Source organism: Pteronotus mesoamericanus, unplaced genomic scaffold, assembly GCF_021234165.1.
Source record: "Pteronotus mesoamericanus isolate MK-2021 breed Mesoamerican mustached bat unplaced genomic scaffold, CSHL_Meso_final contig_27, whole genome shotgun sequence".
NCBI classification, from domain to species: Eukaryota; Metazoa; Chordata; class Mammalia; order Chiroptera; family Mormoopidae; genus Pteronotus; species Pteronotus mesoamericanus.
The window spans coordinates 7817011-7831368 of NW_026555115.1; the positions used below are offsets into that span (position 1 = coordinate 7817011).

General features: G+C 35.9%; 1 protein-coding gene and 1 non-coding gene across 3 annotated transcripts in view; both read left to right on the forward strand.

The window, feature by feature from the left end:
- The window catches only part of PTPN4 (protein tyrosine phosphatase non-receptor type 4), a 258211-nt gene that overhangs the window by 100718 nt on the left and 143135 nt on the right, over positions 1–14358 (forward strand). Inside the window, exons 4-5 of one of the 2 annotated variants that reach the window (XM_054575007.1) lie at positions 13197–13239; positions 13337–13415. In XM_054575007.1, coding sequence (XP_054430982.1) covers positions 13197–13239; positions 13337–13415 — 122 coding nt within the window. The remainder of the gene's footprint in view (positions 1–13196; positions 13240–13336; positions 13416–14358) is intronic. The other variant, XM_054575008.1, reaches the window with a different exon arrangement.
- On the forward strand, positions 8722–8829 carry LOC129071874 (U6 spliceosomal RNA). Its single transcript, XR_008529300.1, has one exon. It is a non-coding gene; the product is annotated as a U6 spliceosomal RNA (small nuclear RNA).

The window sequence follows — 14358 nt, forward strand, 5'->3', positions numbered from 1 at the left end:
CTAAAATCAATGGACATGTTTTCAGGTAAGAATTAAAAAAAGAGAGAAAGTAGATGCTATTGCAAGACAGTGCTTTCAACATTAATAGATGTAGTACATAATAATAAAATCATAGAAAATTTTAATAACGCAAGTAACAAGTTTAATCAGGCAATCACACAAACTACTTTTTCCCCCCAAATAGCTACACTTTGGAAGATAGAAAATTAACTTGCAAATAGGGAATATTTTGCAGATTTAAAAAGCAACTCTACCAAGGAAAAGAATGACCAGTTGGTTTTGAGAATACTGTCAATAGGACTCCATGTCTTAATTGAAACTCCTTCATAAATTGGTAGAGTTGATGATGAAATACCCAGTCCTATTAGGTTTTTTAAATAAATTGATATATAATTGACATATAATGATTTGATATTTGTATATACAGCAAAATGATTACCACAATTAGTCTAGTTAACATCCATCACTATAGGTAATTAAATTTTTTCCTTGTGATAAGAACTTTAAAGATTTACTCTCTTAGCGACTTTCAAATACACAATACTTTAATTATCATTAATATAAAATGTTAAGTATAGTCCCCAAGCTATACGTTACATCCCCAGGACTTACTTAAGTGGAAGTTTTGACCCTTTATACTCATTTTGCCCATGCCCTGTACCTCTGGCAACCACCAGTTTGTTCTCTGTATCTGTGAGTTCAGCATTTTTGTTTACTTTTTTGTTTTTAGATTGTACGTGTAAGCGAGATCATACAGTTTTTGTCTTTCTGTGTCTGACTTACTTCACTTAAAGTAATACCCTCTTGGTTCATCCAAGTTGTTACAAATGGTAGGGTTTCTTTTTTTTAATGGCTGAATATTTTTTTCATTTTTTAATGTATTTTTATTGATTATGCAATTACAGTTCACATTTTTTCCCTCCTTTTTATTCCCCTCTGCCCTGCACGCCCCCCATCCTACCGGCATTCCCCGCCCCCTTACTTCATGTCCATGGGTTGTACATATAAGTTACTTGGCTTCTCCATTTCCTGTACTATCCTTAACCTCCCCCTACCTATTTTGTATCTACTATTTATGCTGCTTATTCCCTGTATCTTTTCCCCCATTCTCCCCCCTCCTCTTCCCTTCTGATCTCCATTTCTGTGATTCTGTTCCTGTTCCAGTTGTTTGCTTAGTTTTTGTTTTTAATTTTTAGGTTCAGTTGTTGATAGCTGTAAATTTGTTACCATTTTACTGTTCTAGTTTCTGATATTCATCTTTTTCTTAGATAAGTCTCTTTACCATTTCATATAATACGAGTTTGGTGATGATGAACTCCTTTAACTTGACCTTATCTGGGAAGCACTTTATCTGCCCTTCCATTCTAAATGATAGCTTTGCTGGATAGAATGATCTTGAGGGTAGGTCCTTGCCTTCCATGACTTTGAATACTTCCTTTTCAGCTCCTTCTTGCCTGCAAGGGTTTTTTGGGGGTTTTTTGTTTGTTTGTTTTTTGTTTTTGGTTGTTTTTTTTTTTTTAGAAATCAGCTGACAGTCTTATGGGAACTCCTTTGTAGGTGTCTTCCTTTTCTCTTGCTGCTTTTAAGATTCTCTCCTTATCTTTAATCTTGGAAAATGGATAATGTAATTATGATGTGCCTTGGTGTGTGCTTCCTTGGGTCCAACTTCTTTGGGACTCTCTGAGCTTCCTGGATCTCCTGGAAGTCTCTTTCCTTTGCCAGATTGGGGAACTTTTCCTTCATTATTTGTTCAAAGAGGTTTTCAATTTCTTTCTCTTCCTCTTCTCCTTCTGGCATCCCTATGATCTGGACGTTGGAAAGTTTAGAGTAGTCCCGGGGGTTCCTAAGCCTCACCTCATTTTTTTGAATTCTTGTTTCTTCATTCTCTTCTAGTTAAATGTTTATCTCTTCCTTCTGCTCCCAATTTTTTATTTGAGCCCTGGTTTCCTTCCCTTCACTGTTCGTTCCCTGTATATTTTTCTTTATTTCACTTTGCATAGCTTTTACTTTTTCCTCCATTTTGTGACCATCCTCAACCAATTCTGTGAGCATCCTGATTACCTGTGTTTTAAACTGTGCATCTGATAGGTTGGCTATCTCTTCATGGCTTAGTTCTCTTTTGGGAGCTTTCATCTGTTCTTTCATTTGGGCCATATTTTTTTGTCTCAGTGTGCCTGTTATGTTTTAAGGGGCAGAGCCCTATGTATTCGCCAGGGTGGGGCAATCCACTTGGCTGCGTTGTGGCACTGTATGCGGGGGAAGGGACAGAGAAGGAAAAGTACAGCTTGCTCAGCTCCCTGCTGGCTTTCAGTCACTTCCCCTTGCTATGCACAGGTGGAGTGGGCCTTTCTGGTGCCAAATCCCAGGTGGGTGGGTTTGTGTACGTTCTAGGACCCTGTGGGTCTCTCCAACAAACCCTCCTGTGAGGCTGGGAATTTCTCCCGCTGCGTCATGTCCCCACAGGTTTTTATAGCCAAAGGATTTGAGGCTTCCCCCGCCCCCCACACACACTGGAACCCTGCATTGCTTGGTCTGTCTCAGTCTCCAGCTGTTCCTCGCAGTTTATCTGCATGCAAATATGGGACCACTGGGACCGCCAGAGGTCTTCTTGCCTGCCTGGGCCTCCAGCTGCCACCTTGTCCTGCGGCTTCTCTGCCCCTCCTGCCTGTCTCTGCCCCTCCTGTGGGTCTGGATGAATGTTTTGTCTTTAGCTCCTTGGTTGTCAGACTTCAATACAGTTTGATTTTCTGGCAGTCTGTTTATTTTTTGTTTTTAAGTTTGTTGTTGTCCTTCTTTTGGTTGTGCGAGGAGGCAAAGTATATCTACCTGTGCCTCTATCTTAGCCAGAACTGGCTGAAAATATTTTATTTTTAATATATACCAAATATTCTTTATCTATTCATCCATTGATGAGCACTTAGGTTGTTTCCATATCTTGTCTATTGTAAATAATGCTTCAGTGTACATGGTGGTACATGCATGTTTTCAAGTGAGTGTTTTTCCTTTGGATAAATGCCAGAAGTGGTTGCTGGAGCATATGTTAATTCTATTTTTAATTTTTTGATGAACCTTCATACTGTTTTTCTTAATGACTGCATGAATTTACATTCTCACCAAGAATGTACAGATGTTCCCTTTTCTCCATCTACTCACCAATACTAATTATCTTTTGTTTCAGTCCAGCCTTTCCGTACTGATTTTCTATTTGGATAATCCACCCGTTGATGAAAGTAGCATATTAAAGTTCCCTACTATTATTGTAATGCTGTCTTTTTATTTTTTTAGGCCCATTAATATTTGCTTTATCTATTTAGGTGCATATTTACAAATTTATATCCTCCTGTTGGATTTATGCCTTTATCATTGTATAATGACTTTCCTCATCTCCTATTACAGTCTTTGTCTCAAGGTTTATTTTATCTTATGTAAGTATAGCTACCCAGCTTTGTTTTGGTTTCCATTTGCAAGGAATATCTTTTTCATCTCTTCACTTTCAGTCTGTATGTGTCCTGCATCTGAAATGAGTCTCTTGTAGATAGCATAGATAAGTTATTCTTTTCTCCATTAAGTTATCCTGTGTCTTTTGATTGGAGAACTTATTCCATTTATAATATAAAATAATTATTGATAGGTATATAATCATTACTACTTGTTCATTGTTTCCTTCCCTTGTGGTTTGATGATTTTCTGTAGTAGTATACTTAAATTCCTTTCTTCTTATCTTTTATGTGTCTACTATAGGGTTTTGCTTTGTGGTTACCATGGAGCTTACATTAAATAAAACATTTAAAAAAATTTTTTTATTGTGTTTTTATCCTCATTTGGGGACATATTTTAGAAGGTTTTATTTATGTATTTTTAGAGAGGGGTGTAGAGAGAGAGAAGAAGAAGAAGAGAAACTTAAATGTGTGAGAGAAACATTGATCAGTTGCCTCTTGTACGCCCCAGCCACAGACCTGGCCCACAACTCAGGCACGTGCCCAGACTGAGAATCACACTCGTGACCTTTCAGTTTGCAAGATGACACCCAACCCATTGAGCCACACCAGTCAGGACACTCAAGGACATATTTTTCATTGCTTTTAGAGAGGGAGGAGGAAGAGAGAGGAAAGGAGAGAAAGAAACATTGATACAAGAAATAAGCATCAATTGGTTGCCTCCTGTATGCACCTGGACCAGGTATGATACCTGGACAGGGCATTATATGCATTCAGGACAGGATTGCACATTCCAGAGCCTGGACCAGGAATCAAACCTGCAACTTAGGTGTGTTGTCTGACCAGGAATCAAACCCACATTTTGGTTGTGGAACAATGCTCCAACCAACTAAGCCACACTGGCCAGGGGAACTCCTTTTGTTTTTAACAGTCTATTTTAAGGTGATAATAACAAGTTTGAACACATTCTAAACCTTTGACTTTTTGCTTTCCCTTCACGTTTTATATTTTTTATGTCACATTTTACACCTTTTTATCTTGTGTATCTATTAACAAATTATTGTGGTTATATTTATTTTTGTCTTTTAACCTTCGTGCTGGCTCTATAAGTGATGAACCCACCACTTTGACAACATTAGATTATTCTGAATTTTACCTTGTATTTACCTGGTTAGTGAAATTTGTAGTTTCATGTTTTCCTGTTACTGATTTCAGTTTCAGTGTTTAAAAGTCCCTTTGACATTTCTTGGAGGCTAGTCTGATGGTGATGAACTCCTTGCTTTTGTTTGTCTGGAAAATTCTCCTAATTTCAATTATGAAGGACAGCTTTGCTGGATAGAATATTCCTGCTTGACACTTTTTTCTTTCAGTGCTTCAAATTTATTGAGCCACTCCCCTCTAGTCTCCAAAGTTTCTACTGAAAAATTTGCCTGTAGGCTTATGGGGATTTTCTTTTTACATAACCAGTTTTTGTTTTGTTTCGTTTTTTTTTTTCTTGCTATTCTAAAGATTCTCCCTTGTCATTAACTTTTGACACTTTAATTATAACACATCTTGTGGGGTCTCTTTGGATTCTTCATCATTGAAACTCTGAGATTCGATTCTTGTATCTGTATGTCTGTTTCCTTCTGCAGATTAGGGGAGTTTTCAGCCATTAGTTCTTCAAAAGGATTTTCTGCCACTTTTTTCTACATCTGGGACCCCTATATGAATTTTAGTCCCCTTGTTTTTGTTCCATAAGTCCTTTATGCTATTTAACTTTCATTCATTCTTTTTTATTTTTGCTGTTCTGATTGTGTGAACTCCACTGTCCTGTCTTCAAGTTCATTGATAGATTTCCTTCTGCATCATTTGATATGCTGTTGAACCCCTCCATTGTATTTTTAAGTTATCGTGTTCTTCAGTTTCTGGCTTATATTTGGTACTTTTCAGTATTTTCTATCTCATTGTTGAAATTCTTACCATGTTCATCTATTCTTCTCTTGAGGTCAGTGAGCATCTTTATGACTTATTTTGAACTCTTTATTTGGTAAACCACTTGACTCCATTTCATTAAAGTCTTTCTATTATTCTTTTATTTGGAACATATTTCTCTGTTTCTCCACTTTCCTTGACTCTCTGTGTTAGTTTCTTTTCTTTAAAGATTTTATTAATTTATTTTTAGAGGTGGGGGGGGAGAGAGAAACATTGATGTGTGAAAGAAACATTGACTGGTTACATCTCATGCAGCTCCCTAACCAGGGACCTGGACTGCAACACAGGCATGTGCCCACACTGGGAATGGAACCAGCCACCCTTTGGTTCATAGACCAGTGCTCAGTCCTTTGAGTCACACCAGCCAGGGCTAGTTTCTATGCATTAGATGAAATAGCCACTTCTCCCAGTCTTGAAGGAAATCAGCCTTATCTTTTCAACCTTGCTGTAGGTCTTGGTTGTTTCTCAAACCTTTGGAATTGTTCAAGCAGCCTGTTTTATTTTTAGTGGCTTTCAGTAGTTAAACATGTGCTAAGACTTGCCATTTTCATGAAGAGGAGGATTTCGGTTAGCACCAAGATTCAGGCTGATTGGAATCCAGACCTTCAGGCAGCAGCTTTTCAAGTCTGCAAATATACCTCTTGCAGGGGAAAATTAGGAAATGGGCATTTTTCTTTGTTTCCTCTATGCCAAGCCCTGGGGTGATAGGCAGTTGAGAATTTTTTAATTTGCTACTATCCTATTGAACCCACAAACAAAAATCCCACTGGTCACCAGAACCAAGCTATTGAGGGCAGAGGACTCCAAAGTCAAGGCTCTGCACCTATATACCAGCTCCTTTCCAGACAGCCCCAAACCCAGCATAGTGGCAGCCATCTTCACATCACTTTGTAGCTCATACCAGGTGGCTCTGGGCAGGGCACAAGCAGAGACAATTGACCGTCACTTGAGCCCTTCCCAAGAGGTCACAGAGCCAGTATACCTGGCATTGAGCCTCAGGCCACATCAGATGCCCAACTACTTGCACAAATGAGATACCCAAGAGGCAAACGTGGCAGCCAGCAGAGCCCGCTAAAGGAAATCCTGTTTTGGCTTCAGCTTCTGCGCTACAGTTTCTCCTCTGTTGTCATGGCCAGTTCTTACAACCAGTCAGCCTGAAGGCCAATCCCTTCCATTGACATGCCAACAGCAGTTAAGCCTGAACTACAATGAGAGGGTACACACAACCCACACAGGGACATACTTGGAGCACTCAACTCAGGTGACATGGACGACTGTGCCACCAGGCTCCGCAGGACACCTACTACATAAGGTTACTTTTCCAAGACCAGGAGATGTAGCACCTCTACCTAATACATGGAAACAAACAGGCAGGCAGCCAAAATGAAGAGATGACAAAACATGTCCCAATGAAAGAATAGAACACAACTTTCAAAAAAGATATAAACAAAATGTAGACAAGCAATCTACCAGATGTGGAATTCAAAATGCACATTATAGGGAAGCTCAATGAACTTAGGTGAAAAGTAGTTGAACTCATTGAGAACTTAAGCAAAGAGATAGGAAACATAAAAGTGGAGATAGAAAATGTTAAAAAGAACCAGTTAGAAATGAAAACTATAATAACTGAAATGAAGAGTACATCAGAGGAATCAAGGGTTGATAAAGCAGAGGATCCTAGTCAGAGATTTGGAGGACAAGGAAGCAGGAAAAGCCAATCAGAATACCAAAAAGAAAAAGGAATCCAAAAAGATTAGGATAGTTTAAGAGGCCTCTAATACAACATTACACATACCAACATTTTCATCATTGGGATAACAGAAAGAGAAGAGGGAGAGCAGGGAATTGAAAACCTATTTGAAGAAATAATGACAGGAAACTGCTCTAACATGGAGAAGAAAAGACATACAAGTGTAGAATGCCAAACAATATGATCCCAAAGAGACCCACACCAAGACACATCATAATTGAAATGCTAATGGTTAAAGACCAAGAGAAGATCTTAAAAGCAACAAGAGAAAAGCAGTTATATACAAGGGAGTTCCCATACAACTGTCAGCTGTTTTCTCAGCAGAAACTTTGCAGGCCAGAAAGGATTGGCATGGAATATTAAAAGTGATGAAAAGCAAAGACCTACAATGAAGATTATGCCAAAAGTCTATCATTTAGAATCGAAAGACAGAACTTCTCAGACAAGAAAAAGGTAATGGACTTCGTCACCATCAAACCCGCATAACAAGAAAAGTTAAAAGGATGTCTTTAAGAAGGAAAAAAAAGAGATAAAAAGTACATATAATAAAATGACGTAAATACATACCTATCAATAATTATGTTAAATATGAATGGATTAAATGCTTCAGTCAAAGGACAGAGTGTGTGAATTAATCCATTCACCCATATGTATAATGTGTACACGAGACCCATACAGACTGAAAGTGAAGGGATGACAAAAAGCACAGAAAATTTTAAAAAGTTAGGGTATCAGTACTTAGACAAAATAGACTTTAAAACAAAAGCTGTAACGAGAGGCAAAGAAGAGACCCAACAAATCCATTTCTGGGTATTTATCCAAGGAAATCCAAAATGCTAATCTCAAAAAATATATTGCATCCCCATGATAATTACAGCATTGTTTACTATAGCCATAGTGTGGAAGCAGTTTAAGTTTCTATAGATGAACAAATGTGAAAAGAGGAAATGATACATATATACAATGGACTACTACTTGGTCATGAAAAAGAAATCTTGACATCTGCAACAACATGGATAGACATAGAGGGTGTTACGGTAAGTAAAATGGGTCAAAGACAAATGCCATGTGATTTCACTTATATGTGGCATCTCATAAACTAAATGAACAAGCGAAAGCTTGTAAGTACACAGAACATCTTGATGCTTGTCAGGTGGAAGGGGATTTGGGTGGATGGATGAGAAAGGGATAGGGATTAAGATTTGCAAGTCTCCAGTTATAAAAACATTCACAGGAATGTAAGGTACAGCATAGGGAATATAGTCAATGTTGTAATAACTATGTATGATGTCAGATGGGTACTAGACTTGTGATCATATTGTAAGATACAAATATCTAATCACTATGTTGTACACGTTAAACTAATACGTCAACTGTAATTAAAAAATTTATTAAAAATATAAAATGATACAATAGATATAAGTCATTTCTAATAAAGTACATTTTAAACTCATTGCATTGTAAACAGTTAAAATCTTATCTCAGATATATCAGTAACTTAGTTGGGAGAGAAAATTTTGACACTGAAAATTATGGTATGTGACTAAATATAGGTAGTGAGTGCTCGCTTCAGCAACACAGATACTAAAATTGGAATGATATAGAGAAGTTTACCATGGTCTATGCACAAGGGATGACACAGAAATTCTTGAAGCATCTCATATTTTTTGAAAAATTAATCAATAATAAATAAAGGTAGTGATATAATCTCAATGCCTATTTGTTTGTATAAGAACAAAATTAGAAAGCTTATAGTACTTGTGTTCAAGATGTGACAAAAAGTTACTGTAAGAAATTTCACCTCTATATATATACCCAAGAGTATTGAAAACATGTCCACACACACGTCTCTACTGAGATGTTTATAGCAGCATTATTCATAATATCGAAAAAGTGGAATCAGTGTAGATATTCATGAACTATTGAATGGATGAACCAAAAGTGTATATTTATACAATAGAATATTATTCAGCAATAAAAAGGAATGTCATATTACTTCATACCTGGTAGGAGGGGTATAATAAAAAGGTAGACAAGAACATGTATTGATGAGGATGCAAAGAAATTGGAACCCTCATTCATAGATGGTGGGAATATAAAAAGTCTCAGCCATTATGAAAATAAATTTGGCAATTCCTTCAAAATTTTAGTGTTACTATTTACCAAAAAATACCACTTATTAGGTATATACCTGAGAGAACTGAAACGCATATTTACACAAAAAACTTATGTACAAATGTTCATAGCAGTCTTATTATAATAGACAAAAGATAGAAACGATCAAGTGTCAGCTATAAAAGTGGAATGAAGTACTGTTACATGCTACAACGTGGGTGAACCTTAAAAGCATTGTACAGTAGTGTCCCCTTAATCCATAGTTTTGCTTTCCACAGTTTTAGTTACCTGCAGCCCTAAAATACTAAATTGAAAATTGCAGAAATAATTCATAAGTTTTCAGTTGCTTGCCATTCTTAGTTGTATGATAAAATCTTGTGCCACCCCACTTAGGGCATGAATCATGTCTTTGCCCAGCATATCCATGCTGTATACACTGCCTGCCTGAAAGTCCTTAGTAGTTTCTTGTTGCGCGATTATTTACGATCACCTGAAGCCAATGATCTTTCTCATATATCACCAGAAGGTCATTAGTAGCCTCATGTTACATCACAATGCCTATGTTATTCACCTCACTTCATCTCCTCATATAGGCATTGTATCATCTCACATGATCACCAGAAGAAGGGTAAATATTGTACAATAAAATATTTTGAGAGGGAGAGAAACCACATTCACATAACTTTCATTACAGTATTTTGTTATAATTGTTTTGTTATTTTCTTACTATGTGTAATTTATAAATGAAACATTATCATAGGTATGTATAGGAATGAACATATCTATGTTCCAGTGGGGTCCAGTGGGGTTTTGGACTGTATCTGTGGATGGGAAGGTGGGTAGGCTGTTGTATTAAGTGAAAGAAGCCAGGCAGAACGATCACCTGTTGTATGATTGTATTCATATGAATGTCCAGAACAAATCTATGGAGACAGTAAGTGGATTAGTAGTGGTTAGGTCCTGTGAGTAGTGCAATATCGGGACTGACTGCTAATAGAAAGAAACAGGATTTCTTTTTAGGGTGATGCGAATATTCTGACATTATTTAGTGTTGATGGTTGTACAACATAGTGAATAAACTGAAGCACACTGAAGTGTACACTCTAAAATGGTGAATTTTATATTGTGTGAGATATATCAGTTAAAATGGTGTATAGAAATAATGCTGAGTCCATGGTGATACGCATTTTGTATTTTGATAAATATTATCAAGTTGTCCTACATTGAGGTGATATAATTTATATTCTCACAAATTATGTATGAGTACTGTTTTCCTCACATTCTTGCCATTGTGATACGTCATTAAAAGTTTTAATCTTTGTCATTGTTATTGTTGAACAATGATAACCTAATGGAGACTATTATATTTCTGTAATTATGATCAAGATTGAATATCTTTCCATATACTGAAATACCATTTATAGTTCTTGTATACTTTCTATTGTCTATCTTACCTGTTGTCTGTTTTTCTATTAGTGTTGGTCTTTCTTATTGATTTGTAGACCTGTTTATATGTTATCTTTTCCCCTACTTTGTTTTTCTTTTGACATAATGGTGTGTTTTTACTGTGAACAGTATCTTTACTCTCTAGGAGTGCTCGTTATAGTGTTGCTTCATTTTCTAGTTTTAAGCCTAGAAAGATCCTAAGACATCATTGATGAGGTCTCTCAAATTTTCCAGTGCTTGTCATTGTACTCCTTCTCAACTATGTCAGATTAACACATCTATTTGTATATGTAAATATATTTGCATGTCTGATATCAACATATTTTTGAAGGGGAACTCAATTAGGAAGGAAGGCTTTGGATAAATTAAATGATCCTAAATTTTGATTTTAGACAAGTATTAAAATGAAAATAATGTATGACTTTTTCTCTAAAATGTGAAGTACAGAGTCACTAGATTAAAACATAGATGGGTAGGAAGGTGGATAAATGTGTGGCTGTATAGAGGAAACATTTTTTAAATAGGAGTGAAAATTGGCCAATTTTTGGCACAGAAATACCCCTTTCCCCTTTAACTGTTTCTTGATTTATTCAGCAGGTATAATCACTTCTTCACCAAATATTTTTAGTAGACATTATATGCCACACCCTGTGCTAGGTGCTGACTGTTCAGCTTTGAATCAATAAGATTTTATCCCTTACTTCACAGAGTTCATAATCTAAATGAAAGAGATGGGTGATAAAAAGGTAAAACAGACATATCACAAAAAAAAAGAAAGTGTTACGAGAGAACTTAATGTCCCTTGCCTGTTTCTTGAAAATAAGTAAATAGGAGCTTCGTGACATACTTTTGATAGGGTGGTCAGTGAAGACCTTTTCTGAGGAGGTAATATTTAAGCTGAGACACAGGTAATGAAAGGAGTCAGCTATGGTACAGCTGGAGAAGGACATTCTGTGTATTAAGGAAGTATGGAACTGAAGGCCCTAAGATGGCATCATTTAGTAACAGAAGGGAGGCATTATGGCTAGAGCTTAGTAAATTGAGGTAGAAGAGTTAAGAAGAGAGAATGCTAAGGACTTTGGACCTTACATTGAGAAATTATCAAAAGACGAAGCAAAGAAGTGATGTTATGTTTTAAAAGACTACTTGAGCTTCTAGATGGAGGAGGGAGAAAGGTGGTAAAAAAAGAGGCAGAAACAGTAATTAAGAGTCTGTGGCCAGAGCTATAGCAGAAATAAGGATGGTGGCAGACTAGATGGAGAAGAATTGTTAAACACTAGGTGTAGTTTGAAGGTAGAATTAGCTGGATTTGATATGTTGGATGTTAGGGGTAGTGGAAAGGAAAGATACATTGATTACTCCAAGCCATTTGCTATTAAAATCTATTTATGTGCTCTTCATGGAATCAAGTGTGAGAGGTAAGGATTATAAATAATGATATATAAGTTTATATTTGTGTAGTACTTTGAAAATATTGCCACATCTATAATCTCATTTTGAGTAATTTTTTAAATTGAAACATGTTGGTAGTTGAAATATTTTCTGAGTTAATTTTTCTAAAATAGAACCTAACTGGCATTCAGAAGTGTTAAAGCTACTTGAAATTCTCACACACAAAAAGCAGTCCTTCTCAAAACTAAATATTATTGCTTACAAAATAAGTGCAGTTTTCTTTTGGAGGAGTAGTTTTTTTATTTGTTTTTTAAGAAATAGAACAGAAATTACAAAAAAATTAATTTTTTTATAATTTATTGATTTTTAGAGAGTGAGGCAAAGGGGAAAGACAGAAACATCGATTTGTTGTTCCACTTAATGCATTCATTGGTTGATTCTTTTATTTTTTTTTCCAAGATTTTATTTATTTATTTTTAGATAGCAGGGAAGGGAGGGAGAAAGAGGTAGAGAAACATCGGCTAGTTGCCTCTAATACGCACCCCAGCAGGGGACTAGGCCCAGAACCCAGGGATGTGCCCCAACCAGGAATCGAACCCATAACTTTGGTGTATCGGGATGATGCTCTAACCAACTGAGCTATCTGCTAAGAACTGAAATATTTTTCTTAACAGATTTTCATGATAGGTAAATTTTGTCTGAATGGGAGCATAAGGACAAGCATAGTTTTATGAGATAAGGGAATTTAATTTGCCAGGCTGTTATATAATATAGTTAAATTAACAGAAATCACATTAGATTGCAGTAATTATTAAGCATTTTTGCTTTTGGAATAGAAGTATGTATAATTTGATGTGAAATTAAAATAAAAAGCTTAAAGCCACCACAAATACATTCATCACTTTCTAGCATAATTTTGTTATATTTGATGTCAAAATCTGTCAATTAATGATTCTTTCCTACCTAGGCCTTTTCAAAAATGCAGTTTTTAATATTAATCTTCAGTTGGAACAGATTTGCATGAATTAGTGTATTAGTTCTTCAAGAAAAAATGAAATTTATCTCATTTTCTTATTTTTCAGAGGTGGCTGGATCCAAATAAACCAATAAGGAAGCAGCTAAAAAGTGAGCATGCATATTTACTTGATGTTTTGCAAATATACTTTATAAAGATACTGGGTAATATAATCTGATTAATTAGAACTGCTTTTATTAATTCTAGGAGGATCTCCTTACAATTTGAATTTTAGAGTCAAATTTTTTGTAAGTGACCCCAACAAGTTACAAGAAGAATATACAAGGTAGGTTTATGGAGTATGTCTTTCTTGAAATTTTGAAATTAATTAGGCAAAAATTGATTGCCATACTATAATTCTTAGTTTACCAGCAACACACAGAATAGGTTATAAATGGCTAAAGAAAATAATTTCCTTCCCTCTTGGATGACTGAACGCCTTAGGAGAGTAGAACCCCAGGGCTACCCCATCCAGCCTCAAGGAGCCTCCTGAGCCACATAAATATTAAAATTTTCTACTTGTGAAAAATGGTTAAGCAGCATTACTATAACTACTTGAAGTAATCAGATGCTGCTGCAATTTAAGTGGTGCTACATAGTAAGAGTTGTACCTGCCTTTTTTCCCTATGTAAAACCATAATATTTATATGGTTGACTCTTGAAAAACATGGAGGTTAGGGGCATCGACCACCTTTATATATATATATAAACTTAACAGAGGGTCAACTTGCATATAACTTAAGTTGACCCTCTGCATTAACCAATTCCCACCTGCAGATTGAAAGTAAAAGAATGGCCCAGATGAGCATTTTGATAGTGTGTGATGGTCAAGTGAACTGTTTAAAGTAGAAGTAGTAGGAATAATCACAGTATGTGATTTGGTATGGTAACTGTTGTTATTAAAATAACCCGAATGATAACCATGTGTGTTGCTTGAAAGACATAATTAGTAATTCATTAACAAAATAAGACAGACAGAATGAATATTAGCATATTATACCTTCCATAAAAGTATCAGATATAAGAAATGTAAGTCAGTGACTATATTCAGAATTACTCTAAAAGATAGGTGCCAAATTTAAAATCTGTACCTAAAGCTACCTCTAGATAGGCTATTAGGTGTTAATGTATTGGTTGTCCTTTAGAATAGTATGGTGAAGTAGAAAACAGAAGAATAAATTAAAGATATTTCTCTGTACCTTCCAATCCCCAGATATTTGTGAAGTAGG